This window comes from Pempheris klunzingeri, chromosome 12 (assembly GCF_042242105.1).
Source record: "Pempheris klunzingeri isolate RE-2024b chromosome 12, fPemKlu1.hap1, whole genome shotgun sequence".
Taxonomy (NCBI): Eukaryota; Metazoa; Chordata; class Actinopteri; order Acropomatiformes; family Pempheridae; genus Pempheris; species Pempheris klunzingeri.
Window position 1 is genome coordinate 4,000,397 of NC_092023.1, and position 12,408 is coordinate 4,012,804.

A 12,408-nucleotide genomic window follows, 5' to 3' on the forward strand; every position below is an offset into this window, starting at 1 on the left:
AAAAAAAAAAAAAGAGGAAGCCACATCAGTCAGTTGAGATGTGGCCCAGAAGCGTTCTGGACAGGCGTCACAATCCCCAAAGTGCATTCTGGGAGCTGATGCTAGGGGTTACTGCCTGAAGTGCTCAACCGTGAAAAGGGCAAAGGGACAGGTTGGGAATTTGAGCCATCAAATACATCCAAAGGTTATCATGGCAGATAGCAAATGCCTGTTTCCTGACTCTCAGAAAACATACATATATCTACAGTAAAATGTACAGATCAATCACTGACTATACTAATCTATAAATAATATTGCACAGAAAACAAATTTAAAAAAATGAAACAAAATGCATATAAACAGTACTTCTGAATGAAATGTACATTACATACAATAGACGCCTCCTAGCTTGAAATAAATAAATAAATACAGGAAAAAAAATGTTTCTTTTTTTCGCATTTCTTTCGAATGATGTGTGCCATGATATACATACTGTATCTTCAAAAACTAGCGTGTGTGTGCATGTGTGAGGTAGAACTCAGAAAGACGCACCACAAAAGAGAGGGGCATCTGCCGCGGAGAGAAAATCACTGAACTGAGTAAGGGCACTTAAATTAAATATCTTAAACATCAGACAGCTGTGAATAATGTCTGAAAGAACCTGCCAGAAGGGTAAAGTGACCATTTTAGTCTCTGGTGACAGTCCCCAAATACAGAAGTCATTCTAGCCAGTAGAGTGGCCTATATTAACTTGTTACAGCGCTAACAGTAATCACTGGCTCCTCACTATGCCACATTTCTATTCACTTACATTCACCCTGTTCTTCCTCATCAAACGCACCATCATCTACAAATTACATCTACGTAAATAAACCAGTTAAAATACAGCCAGGTAACAGTATGCTATAGTAAAAAAAAAAAGAAATTCAGTGTCGGGGTAATTTGACTGCTTGTCAAGATGCTCACTATCGGAGGTGACGTAATACTAAGAAATAACTTGGATAGACTTTCTACAAGAAAGATGAGGAACAATATCAAAATAAAATCATCCATTTGCAATTGGATCCAAGATGAAATGTGCTATAGTCTACTGTTAAAATAGAGAATTGGTGTAGATTCATTCAAATGTCCTAAAAATAATACAAAAATGCCAAATGAACAATTCAAAAATATACTCAACATAATATTGCAGCGCTAACAGTACGGTATTCGACTGCCAAGCAGCAGCCTTCAAAACGGCGATGTGTAAAGTACCCTCGAATCCCTCTCTTTCATAACATACATCACAGATTCACATCAAAACATACTCTGGTTCTTTGCAGCAAAAATACAGTAATAATGATACAATTTCAAACCACAATCATTTACAGCATTGTAGGGGGAGGGGGAATAAAACAAACTGTACATTAAAAGCGCAGCTCTACAAACTAACATGAGAAGTTCCATTGGCCTAAACCCTCCCCCCCCATCACACACAGGAGAGAGGGATGGTGTGTGTGTGTGTGTGTGTGTGTGTGTATGTGTTTCGTATGTGTGCGTTATCTGCAGCAGGCCAGTGCCCCCAGAGAGGTGTGGCCGTCCAAGCTGCTGTCTGTTTCAGAGGTCATGGTGGGGTCACTGCTCGGGTCAGTGGGCTCCGTGGACATGGACGAGACGTCGTTGGCCGAAGAGGAGGAGGACGTTGGCTGAGGGGGGCTGTCGATTACTGCTGCACCTGTGCTGCGAAAAACACACGTCAACGCATTGGTTTCATTGGAGCACAGGCAGGGTACTGCCATTATCTGGTGAGCCACCAACGCACATGTAAGCTGTGCCTCAGAGTTTCCCGGTAAGCACTGATTTAGTCGTCAGCAGGTCAACAGATGTCTAGTTTAAAACCAGGCTAAATCTATTTGGAAAAATAAAAGTTGTAAAGGCGTGTAGTTACAGCCTGCTGCACTACAACAGATTTAGGACAAAATAAAACAGAGTGAATAGATTTGAAGTCCTACTATTACAATAAAAAGTCATATTATGAGAATAGAATTATATAATTATGATCTAAAGGTTTGAAAACTAAATGTATGTTGTGATTTAAGTGGGTACATCTTTTGTTTGCGTGGTTGTGTCGTCCTATAACCGGTTCACAGCTGCGTCACTCCTGCTTCGCTGCTTCCTTCTCAGTCTCACTCGTGAAGTATTAAAAGGTTTTTATCCCCTAAATCTCTGATTATGGCCCTGATGCACCAAATTACATTAAACTTTTACTGATATAACTTATTACTATTACTTATTAATAAAAAAAACTAACTTTTAAGCCAAAGTTATTCCAGATTTAATATAGACGTCTTAATTAAACCAGCAAATCATCTAATGTGAAATGAAGTATTCTGTGAACTTGTATATAATATAAAATAAAATAGTATTTTAGCATTATTCAATCATACCGAGTGAGTGTGAGCAAAAGAAAAACCTTGAAACCTGGTACACTCAGTTCTCTGATAGATACCCATCATGCCAAACATAATATTAATTCTTTGTGATTCATCCTTTCCAGCTCTTCGTTTCTCCCAGAATTGTAATGATTTCTCACCTAAAGGTGGTGGCTGGCCTCTTATCACTCCATTTTTCTTCCACTCCTCCCATTCACTCACTTCCTTGTAAATTAGCTCTATGAATGAAAGAACAGGAAAAAGTTAGGTGGTGCAGAGACAGATCGCTGAAGCCTGTATCAGAGTATGTTTCTGCACAGTCACAGCGTATTGCATACTGTACAGTCCAAACAGCATCATGTTTCTAATTTTGGACGGGCTATGCCGGTGTGACCCTTCTAGAAAATGAGTGAGGGGTCATTATCACCTGGCGGAGGGGGGTTAGGATGAGCTCATCCTGAAAGTGATATTTACTCACAAGCTGAAACCCTCCCCGTGCTCCAAAAAAAAAAAAAAAAAAAAAAATCAGGTTCCCCACAGTGGAAAACTTTAAAGGGGGATTTGAAGTCACGTAGCTTCTGGCAGCTCCAGTGGAGATACACAGCTCCTCCGGCAACAATGTCTGTGACTGCATGTCTACACATTCACTGGCTGGCACACTGGATTTCTTTGGACATGGTTTATTTTTGTACTTTCCACCAATAGAAAATAATCATGTCACCCCTGATGACCCAATCGTAGAATCTGGCCATTGGTTTGCACAGAATTAAACTGTATTTGATAGCTTTACTAGTGAATAGTAGTTGCATATTACTGTAATGGATGTTTTGCTAAATTAACCAGCTGGTTTTGGAGGGTAACTCCAAACCAAAATTGATCCATGTTGACTTCTTAACCTAAAACTCAGTGTTTTGAAGTGTTGCAACAATGTGGGCACCAAATAAATATACTTTATCAGACATTTACTGCAAAAACTACCCAATGAAATAAATCTTAGCACCGTCAGTAATTCCTGTGCTGCTTCAGGTGCCAAATGGTAAGTAATACACGGAAACCGAAAGGTGAAGTGTTGAGTGTAGTGTTAAGAGTCTCAGTCTAACGGTCTAACCTTTCCACTCCTCCACAGTATGCTCCCTCTCATCCAGCTGTTTGTCTAGGACCTTTGGGGGGGGCTGGGAAAGAGAAAATGGCTTAAATGGCACATTGGTGGTACAAGAGCGATGCCAACTTTCCACTTTAAGTGATGTAATTAAAATCTCATGTGACCCATTAAAGGATCGTGCGGTCTAATCGGCGATCCACTCACGGCTTCCACTTCAGCCGGGTCGTACCAAACGTTGATATAGGGGTGCCGAAGGGCCTCGTCCACGGAGATGCGCTTGGAGGCATCAATCACTAACATCTTGGATAAGAGATCTCTAGCTTGGCTCGCTGAGGGGAGACACAACAACCAGATAAGACGCTGAGCTATTAATCGCAAGACAATGTGGTTTGATGATTTATGGTCATGATAAGATAAACAAAAAAAAAACCCAGACTACCTTTCAGCTTGTTGTGGTCGGAGTCGGCAGGGAAGAGCACGTCTGGGAAGAGTTTCTCAAAGCTGTATCCAGCATAGCGTGGCCTGTTTTCTACGTACGTTCTTACCGACTGGTTCAGCTTCATTAGAAAATCCTGAGATGGAGTGCCTAGCTGCTCAATTACCTTGTTCCACTGGTCGATGTCTTTAGTGGGAATGTTAAGGAAACACACACACACCATTTACTCTGACACACATACTGTAACACACCATTAGGGCAGCATGACATTTAACTACTACTTACGTAGTCCACACACACACACACACACACACCTAGATCACGTGGTGTATAGTGATGCAGCTAATCTATAACTATTGCACATAATCTCTCAGCAACTACTGCCTTTTATTGTCTGGATTTTTTCTTCTCAGAATGGTTGGGTGCAGCAGAGCAGTGACGGAGGTCATGTTTGTCGGGTGGAGAATTGGAAAAATGGATAGCAACACGACAGAGGGAAACTCTCAGGATGGTGTTGGATCTCTTCACACAGAATGAAGCGATGACACAGTGATCAGTCAATGATGGGGAAGGATACGATCAGTGCCGGGGAACAACACACTTCCCCTGATCATCTCGGCCACTATGCAGCCCACTGACCATACGTCCACTGGAGGTGGACGTTTAGATGACAGGGAGGCGAACATGCAAACAAAATGGTGACAAAAACAAAAAAAAGCACAAGAAAGTGAGAAGGATGCAAACAGAGCGGCGGCGGTGGTGTGATGATGATGATGATGATGATGAGTGGAAATTAAAATGGAGAGCATGCAAGCCAGATATGAGAGAGAGCAATGCAGTGTTCGACATGAAAACTCACACACTGAAGAAAAATTACAGCACACGACTGCCAGATAAGTCATGTTACACTGAGATCTGCAAACCGGAAAACTGACCAGAGAAAGCTCTGACAGTCGGCACAGCACGAAGCACAAAGTCTTTACAGAGTATTTAAAAGACCCAAGGATACAGTCCCTTCCTGGGAAGAGGATTTTATGGCGGACCATTTCCGCCAGTATGCAGCCCACAGACCATATGTCCACTAGTGAAGTGGAGCACGGTAAACAAAGCCGATAAGAGGTGAGAGGAATGCACAACAACAGGTTAGTTACACAAAGGAGGCCAGTTAGTGAGCATTTACTTACAAAAAGAATCCCTATTATGTCCAGAAGCACCATGCGGCTTACACAGTGTTAACAGGCAGATTTATCTTTAGCTCCCTGTGTTTGGGTTATAGTGGCTCCAGCACAAACATTTCAAAAGAAAACCGTTCAATCCCATGATGCACTACGCTGTAACCGCAGTTACTACTGCAACACTGTAGATTGACTGATGGACGACATGGACAATCACTAACCATTGGCTTGGTAGCCCATGCCCAGGATAACCTCTGGCGCTCTGTAGTAGCGTGTCACCACATACGGTGTCATCAGGAGGCCCGTGGCTGCCGTCCGAGCCAAGCCGAAGTCCAAAATCTTCAGTGTGCAATCTGACTTGACCACTATGTTACTGGGTTTGAGGTCCTACAGAGGAGCAGACACCAAAACGTGAGTTTGTTTTTTTATTGTTGTTGTTATTGATTTTGTCTATAAGAAGCAATGGCAGCTCTTCAAGTAGGAGAAGTGGCATGACTAGGAAAAACACTTTCTAACAACCCTCAACACGTAGAACAGCTGTAATGTAGCGTTTTGTTTGTATTTCGTAACCACCGTATAGTCGCATGATAAGAGACGTCATCCATCGTGACTAAAATCCAGCTGACTGGCTGCAGGGACCAGATCCTGCTGCACCTACTTTCTACAGATTACTTCTGTCCGTCATGTATCTCTGCACCACTAATTGCTTGCTGACGTGTTTTGCTTGCTAGCAGCAAATGAGTTTCAGTTTCACAGTTTCCAGATGAATCAGGTAGTGGTGCTTTATAATATTGATTCTGTTTTCTCAGAGATTGGCTGCATCTTCGTTCTAACTAGAAATAGTGTTCTGTCGAAGATTTAATGGTCCTGTAGAAGCAACCCGCCTTTAACGAACTATAATTGTGGCTGCATGTTTCCGAGGCTCCTTTTCACTTGTTGTGAGTCTTCGTCTTCATGATGGGACAGGACAGTGTGCACATGTATATTACACACCTGCTTATTATTGATCCATATGGTAAAATGATAGATTTACCCGTCCTATCGCTTGCTTTTACACAAATGTTCATACTTTTTCCACAGATGTTTGTATAAGAAATCCTAAAGAAACACAAAACCATGTCCAGAATACTCTCAACAGAGTTTTGATGGACTATATTCATCATCTAATAATGCACCAGTTGACCATTCGTCCTTGCACTTGGCTGTCAAGTATCACAGCAGGTACAACAGTTCCTCTTCGGGACATTGGCCTGGCTTTAGTCTGTGCGGTCATAGCCATCTGATTCTTACCCTGTGAATGATGCCGGCAGCATGGAGGTGTTTGATACCGCACAGCATTTGATAGAGCAGATAGGACAGCCTCTCGTGGTCCAGCTCCATCTGAATGACCTGGCACAGGTTGGCATCCATCAGCTCCATCACCAAGTATCTGACAGAGCAGAATTTACACCAGTGCTTGAAAATCACTCACAAACAAACTCACAAGAGGGAGTAACTTAATTTTATGAGCGATATGAGCGATGCTACGTGCTCCGAAACAGTTACTTACACGTCTTGGAATTCTTCTAATGATTTTTGAGGTGTAAATACATTTAACAGGCCGATGATCTGCGGGTGGAAAACGACGTGAATGAGAATGATGCTGTCACATCATCTACACGTCTCATGAAGACACAATTTGATTTATATTTCATTCACGCAAACAGATTCACATTAACATCTTGGCAGTCTAACACACCACATCTGCCACCAACGTCATGTCACCGAATATATTTGCATACTTACATTTTTGTGATTGACACATTTCATTAGGACTAGCTCTCTGAACGCCCTCTTGGCGTGGGTTTGATTCTGAAACGGCCGGCTCAGCTTCTTGATGGCAACATTTCGTTCAAGGAGTTGGTCATACGCAGAGCTGAAGGACAAAGTCAGCACTTCAAAATGTGGTCACAAATGCAGCGTGCAGGTATTAGACATCACAGGTTATGGATGCGTCACTTCTAATACAGTTTTATATTGTAATTTCATGGCCTCTCTGGTGACGTTATGGAAACATATTTCACCGTGTAGCTGCTGACTGAATATGAATGGGTTTGAAACACTCACCAGACGATCCCCTGTGCTCCTGAGCCGATGGGTCTGAGGTTCTGGTATCGCTTCAGCACCGTGAACGTCGAATCCCCAACATCTAAGCTGTAGAACTCTCTTTCTCTCTTGTTCTTGTTCATGGTGAAATCTTCAATTACTGCTCTCTGCGCATCCAAAAATGTCCTCTGCGTACACAAAGACAAACACACAATCAGATATGTAGTTGTGCAGCGACTGCACCGCAGATACCAAAATAGCTGCTGAGCAGAGACGCCAAAAATTTGAATGTCAAATGAAAATCCCTTCTCATGAGAAAGCGGATTAGGAGCAAAGGAGAAAAGACACCACTGAATTTCACACTTGAGGCGAGCGCCGCAATTCCTTATCTCAGCAACTCAGAAAACACACCAGGATGGAAGATTTGATATCACCAGCAGTGGTATCAGCACAGCAGGCCACGGGGAGGTCTACTCCATCATATGAAACATGACTCTTAGAGCGACTCTGTCACACTGGAAAACCAAGCCCGGTGATAATTCCTCCGAGTTTGGACCCCAGCCCAGGACTCCAGCCCAGTTCTACAAGCAGGTCTTCCACAGGCACATGCTAACTGGGTCAAGTTGCACCATGCCTCTGTGAGCCCAGATGAGACGCAACACAGCCAGTTTGTGAGCACGACATTCCCGAACATGTTTCATTTTTCGCAAAACCGCCTCAAATCTGAAAAAGGAGAAAATTCTAACGTCAGCTTCCTTTCCGTCTCTTCAGTTTTTATATAAGCAGCGTAATCGCCCTCCCCCGTTCTTCCACCCGCCCGACACACAGTCCATATGAGGAATATAATTGCCAGAATAAAATGAGTCAGCTCTCCTTCTGTTGCGCCAACGTCACAAAGACGTACACAGCATCCACCTCCCTCACAACATGAAAATAGACATGCCACTTCTTTTTAGGAAGACGTTTACGCTCATCTGACTTATGATGCCTTGAATGACATTGCAGTTAAGAGTGCAGCTCTGTCGGTGGCATGTAAGGAAATCTGCTGCTCTGTTTTAATAAGCTCATTATTTTTTTTTTTGTAATAATGCGTTTCAGTGAGGATAATTAAGGTCACACCAGTGAGGAGAGGGAATCACAGGCTGGTGGTTTTAGTCGCTTCCATGTAGTCACAAACGGTGATAATATTGCCGTCCCTGCTGTGAAATAACTGGTATTGATGCTTACAACTGCATGCTGCATCAACAACTGCCCCAGAAATCAATTACACACTGTTAGATTGCAGTTATGTGTCAGCTGCAGTATTTACAAGGAATGCAGCAGCCACATTAGTGGTCTCACGCAGCACCTACGAGGACCGAATCTCCTGGATGGATATGAGGACAGGGAGCTGTAACACATCCAGGTGCCTCGTGTATCCTGCAGAAGCAGAAACACAGCCGGTTCGTTCCTGGAGTGCACCGCTTTCTATTGACTTGACCTTTGATTTTACTCTAAACAAGCTGCTTCAGCATAATTATTTAATGAGTGGCTTCCAAAGCACATGCCTCACACGGTAGAGGCAACGGTGGTTGGCTCACATTAGACGGAAAATTACACAAATGCTCACAGGAAAGAACATAAAATAACACAAACCCACATTAATGCACGCACATACCTGACTCAAACAGCCTTAGTGGTACAATACTCAAAGTATTCTCAGGGGTAAAATACCAGTTTATGATCTCCCTATGTACATGCACCATCCACAGCCAGGTGGTATATTTCTAACCATCTACCTCTTAGATAAGACACATCTCCTGACACATCTTTATCCTCACATATGCCGCCGTGTGCCCAATCCAAAGCTGAGACCTCAGCAGTCCCATCCAGTGCACACATGCAGACTGTCAGCAGGGCGGAGAGAGACAGAGACACAGACAGAGACAGGAACAGCAGAGCTTGCTGCATCTCCCAGGCGCAGATTAACAGCAGAGGCTGAGTGGAGGAGCAACTATCGACCCCGTAATTTATTCCCATTCGGTGTCAGCGTGTTAACCTTGACCACACGACCCCCGGCTCGGCTCGGCTCGGCTCGGCCCGGCCCGGCCCGGCCTGGCAGGTAAATGGCCGTCTGGACCTCTGCACCAGAGAGGAGCCGTGCATGCTAAAAGCGTAGCAGCCTGAATAAGAGGACATTATGGCTGAGATAATGACTCCCGTACCGTGATAGGACGGGGGCCTGTTTGTGAATCAATGTGCGCAGTCGGTGGTGATAAACGCTTCTAGCTGAAGCCTCGGCGTTACGGACGGATCAGAGCGAGAGAGGGAGGATTTTTGGTGAGTGGAAAGCTGGAAGGTAACACCCTTCTCACAACAAACCCCGTCGGTATAGCAGCAGCATGCACACGGCGACACACGACCCTCCCCCACGGCCAAACAATAAGCACGGCTGAGGAGCAGAGGTGCGAATCCTCATCTTACCTCTGTCGCCAAACCGAGCTATCGATTCCCCCCCCCGCGGTCCGATCAGCGGCGAAATGTTCCACAGCCGCGGACTATTTGTTTATGCCGCCGGGGAATGATGATTTATTCCGTTGTGCGGCTTAAAAAATACATGACCTCACCAAATACACTCGCCTACGTTTCCATCTGGCTGCCACTGACAGGCCGGGACGCGCAGTGCGCACGGGGCATGCGTCCCAGCAGCGCGTCACTCATCCACAGGGACACACCCACCACCTCCTCCATCCATCCTGCCTTCCTTCCGCCTGCATCTATCTATCTATCTATCTATCTATCTATCTATCTATCTATCTATCTATCTATCTGCACGTTCTTAATTTGGCCCACTTCCGTTTCAAACATGATAAACTAGAAGTTATTTTATGCTCTTTATGCCTGTAAATTGTGTGGTAGAGGGGCGACACTGAAAATATAGACCCTACATTGTCTGATAATCCACAGAGACATAGAGACCCTGCTGTGATCAGTTAATTCAAGTGAACCAAGCCTTTCCACTGATGCCATAATGGAGGGAGACAGATGAGGCTGCGTATTCTCCTGCTTTAGGTTTCATGAGCTGTATTTTTTTATTTTTATTTTTTTGCTCTTTCTGGTGACAAAGGAAATGGCTGAGAGGCAGAGCCCTGGCCGTGATGGTTTATGGGTCACTGAGCACTCGGGGCAAAAAGGCCTTCGCGTATTTGCTGTAACTAAAACGAAATGCTTTGGAAACTGATGCCCATGTTTCCTCCTGCAAACTGTCCCTGCTGCAAAATCCCTCACAGAGATAGATGGAAGGACATAAAGGGCATATAGGGGAGCACAGGCATGCAGCTTCAAGCTAAAGAGAGAGGGGTGTATTGGCAAATATGATGTTAATGTAAGAACTTTTACTTTCTTCTTCTGGTCCTGACCTATAGTAGACTAACTAATATGAGCATATGGATGTATTTTAGTGATCATTCTAATGATAACAATAATGTAGTCTCAGTCTACTATGACTGGCATGTCTTCTTAAATGCAGACTAACAGACTAGACCCATCAATACCTCCTGAGGGGGCTCCTTACATCAGGGCTGTGTGTGAAAATAGATCTGTTTCATCTGATAAACAGACAAAAAGCCATCTTCCATCTTAGCTCAACTCTTCAGTCACTACATTTAGTATTTCCAGCAGCCTGGACTGGTCTGTCAATAACATTAAACAGCTCTGTGGTGTTTTAAAGTTAGTTACTCAGCTAATTGGGGTGGGGGGAGGGGGGGGAGGGCGTTTTCATGCTGGGTCCAATGTGCATATTAAAGCCTCCACAGTTTCCAGGGTAAACAGTGATGCGGCAGTGATCATAAACACCTTTAAAAAATAAATAAATAACTGTGCAGCTGCTATCTGCATGGTCATTGTCATCAGGGGAATACTTAGCCTCCCCTTTTAGCCAATAGATCTTATCGCCTGTCCATATTAAACCGTGGGATCATTTGTGGATTATGACATGCACAGGCTCTGCAGAAATCCATAGCATAGTAGTTAGGATACCATCTAGAGTTCATCCACTAGTTCCTCTACGCTACAACACCGGAGCGGAGCCACGCTCTGCGAAGGCATGTGACTGAATAAGGACATTAGGTAAAATTACGTTAACTTAGCGCTGAGTAGTTTAAATTCTCCCTGCACCCACCTGACAGCCCTGGACGGTTGTTATTTATCCTTGTCCCTGCGCAGATACCCGGGGCCTGCGGAGACAAGCTGCGCGCAATAGACCGGCATGGATACGCGTCCCAGCACCGGCTCCCGCAGCGAGACCGGACTACTACGGTGTCTTACCCCTTGTTCGAAGAGAGCCCGCAGTGTTATGATCATTGTGGAGGAGCAGCCTCGCAGCAGCAGCAGCAGCAGCAGGCTACAGTCCGAGGTCGTTCGTCCTTCCCAGGCTTCTCTGTAGCGCACCTACCGACGGGGATCCACCGCACCTTTGGGCGTCAGACGGATTAGTTAAATCGGTGTTGCTGATCTCACGCCACCCGCTATTGGTGGCTCTGACCTGTCGCTGTCAAACCGCGAGGCTAATCCAATTAAGTGTTTAAAGGCGAGAAGCTAAGAATAGCGCCAATTACAGTAAAAAGTTTCAGATCTTCAGCGTGGTGCTGGTGGCGGTAGGGCAAATGAATGAGGCACCATGTACAGTTCATGTCATTGATGAATTACCTGCCAGAGCGGAGCAGCCTTTACTGGGAGGACGTCAAAGCAGCACTGCGATGATCACAAGGATTATTTTGGATCCGTGGTGGGAGCACTGAAGATAACACAAAGGATCAGACTGCTGACATAGGTTACATATGGTACCAGGTAATGTTTCTACCACTGAGCTGTTCTTTATCATCATCTCCCTCCTTCCTACAGTGCTGTTGGACAGTTTGGTGAATTGAGGTGGGTGTCTTCAATGTGTAGATACATTAGCTCTGTTAATCAGATAGAAAATTCACTTTAGGCACCAACCCCAAGCCTCATACACACAGGACCGTGCTGGGATTTACCTCTAGGAGTTCTAAAATACACACCACAGCCTTCATATTCAGGCCTGTGTCGACAAAAACATCATCCTGGTGAAATTTGCTTGTTTGTTAGAGGCTGCTGATGCTGTAGCTACAGTCAGACTGGACTCTGAGCACAGCAGCTTTACCTCCATGCTGGCAATGTATTGCTACTTTATGCTGTAGTGAGAAAGAAGGCTGTAAGAGA

At 44.5% G+C, this 12,408-nt stretch overlaps 1 protein-coding gene across 3 annotated transcripts; it reads right to left on the reverse strand.

The window, feature by feature from the left end:
- Positions 1 to 63: 63 nt before the first annotated feature.
- mapk8a (mitogen-activated protein kinase 8a) lies at positions 64 to 9,832 on the reverse strand. 3 transcript variants are annotated; one of them, XM_070841287.1, is made up of 12 exons: positions 9,652 to 9,832; positions 7,210 to 7,376; positions 6,889 to 7,018; positions 6,653 to 6,711; positions 6,394 to 6,532; positions 5,325 to 5,490; positions 4,506 to 4,577; positions 3,932 to 4,114; positions 3,697 to 3,821; positions 3,499 to 3,562; positions 2,552 to 2,629; positions 64 to 1,693 (listed from the first exon to the last, which is right to left on the reverse strand). In XM_070841287.1, the coding sequence occupies exons 2-12, from the start codon at positions 7,329 to 7,331 to the stop codon at positions 1,518 to 1,520; spliced, it is 1,314 nt and encodes a 437-aa protein (XP_070697388.1). In that variant the 5' UTR covers positions 7,332 to 7,376; positions 9,652 to 9,832; the 3' UTR covers positions 64 to 1,517. The 3 variants fall into 3 exon arrangements, with proteins under 3 accessions (XP_070697388.1, XP_070697389.1, XP_070697391.1); XM_070841288.1 differs by lacking the exon at positions 4,506 to 4,577 and adding an exon at positions 4,938 to 5,009; XM_070841290.1 differs by having other exon boundaries at positions 1,561 to 1,698.
- Between the last annotated feature and the right edge of the window lie 2,576 nt (positions 9,833 to 12,408).

What these genes read in the sequence shown, in the direction of transcription:
- mapk8a (XM_070841287.1), bottom strand. Translation starts at nt 7,331, where the DNA reads ATGAACAAGAACAAGAGAGAAAGAGAGTTCTACAGCTTAGATGTTGGG. An exon ending in CTGCCGGCATCATTCACAGG is followed by an intron (nt 5,491 to 6,393) that starts GTAAGAATCAGA and finishes GCTCCTCTGTAG; the next exon opens with GACCTCAAACCCAGTAACAT. An exon ending in CATGGGCTACCAAGCCAATG is followed by an intron (nt 4,578 to 5,324) that starts GTTAGTGATTGT and finishes GTCCACCTCCAG; the next exon opens with TGGACGTATGGTCAGTGGGC.